Source organism: Trichinella spiralis (genome assembly GCF_000181795.1).
Source record: "Trichinella spiralis strain ISS 195 chromosome Unknown Scfld5857, whole genome shotgun sequence".
Classification (NCBI taxonomy): domain Eukaryota; kingdom Metazoa; phylum Nematoda; class Enoplea; order Trichinellida; family Trichinellidae; genus Trichinella; species Trichinella spiralis.
The window spans coordinates 1-868 of NW_003532796.1; the positions used below are offsets into that span (position 1 = coordinate 1).

Genomic DNA, 868 nt, shown 5'->3' on the forward strand with positions numbered 1-868 from the left:
ATTCGATGGTGTATCTGGCGTGGACGGAATTTTGGATCTCGCTCCGCGCTTGGAGAGGCATGGCGTACGTGGGCTACTCGAAGTGGTCGGTTTTCTTTTCGGTGGTGATGGTGTGGAGGCTTTTATAGTGGGTTGACCACACTTGTCACGACCAGATTTACTAACGTTGGGAGTGCGGGGCGAACTGGCCTCACTACGGTCCGCAACAGCGTTACCGCATACGGCTTGGCCACATTCCGCACCACAGCTCTCTCGTCTTTTTCCATCACCGCTTGGCGCTCTTCTATTACGGCGCGCCGTTTTACCCGTAATTTTCTTCGATTCCACCACGTCGACGTCCACAGTACTCGCCGATTCACCTCCGTGGTGACCCGCTTCACGAACCGACGCCTCCATCAGCTTCTTTCGCCCACGCGTAACCATCCTCGTACCAAGGTCCGTTGCGCTCGTACTACTGCGAGATCCACGCCGTCTTTCTACCCGTACAATTTGGCCTTCATAGTTGACCTCTTTTCCGCGACGGCGACCCGACTTCAAGGCTGGTGTCTTTGCACTACACATTGTCGCTGCCACCCGGCTGTCACTCGATCTCACGAACCACTCGACCGATCGTAACCAAACCGATTCCAATTCCTAAAACACAATTCCCCGAAGGGAATAGGCCGTTCCTGAATGTAGTGCAATATCAGGACGACCCGCGACAAATGGTGGTGCGAGCACTCGACCAAATGCCTATTTTTTCAAAAACTTATGCAAATTTCGTAACGAATCCGCTTGGGATTCATACCAGAAATTAAGCTGATAGAACAGATACTACACTTTGATCTTAGCTTTTAAAAAGCCTTGAGCGAATAGGCTTCAATCGTTC

At 51.6% G+C, this 868-nt stretch overlaps 1 protein-coding gene and 1 non-coding gene across 2 annotated transcripts; both read right to left on the reverse strand.

Moving 5' to 3' along the window:
- Positions 1–68: 68 nt before the first annotated feature.
- On the reverse strand, positions 69–633 carry Tsp_15183 (putative transcriptional regulator, AraC family; the record flags this gene model as incomplete). Its single annotated transcript, XM_003366524.1, has 1 exon — positions 69–633. A coding segment is annotated over one exon (565 nt), but the record flags the coding sequence as incomplete, so codon positions are not given.
- Positions 634–652: 19 nt separating this feature from the next.
- On the reverse strand, positions 653–853 carry Tsp_15184. The gene has a single exon. It is a non-coding gene; the product is annotated as a U2 spliceosomal RNA (small nuclear RNA).
- Between the last annotated feature and the right edge of the window lie 15 nt (positions 854–868).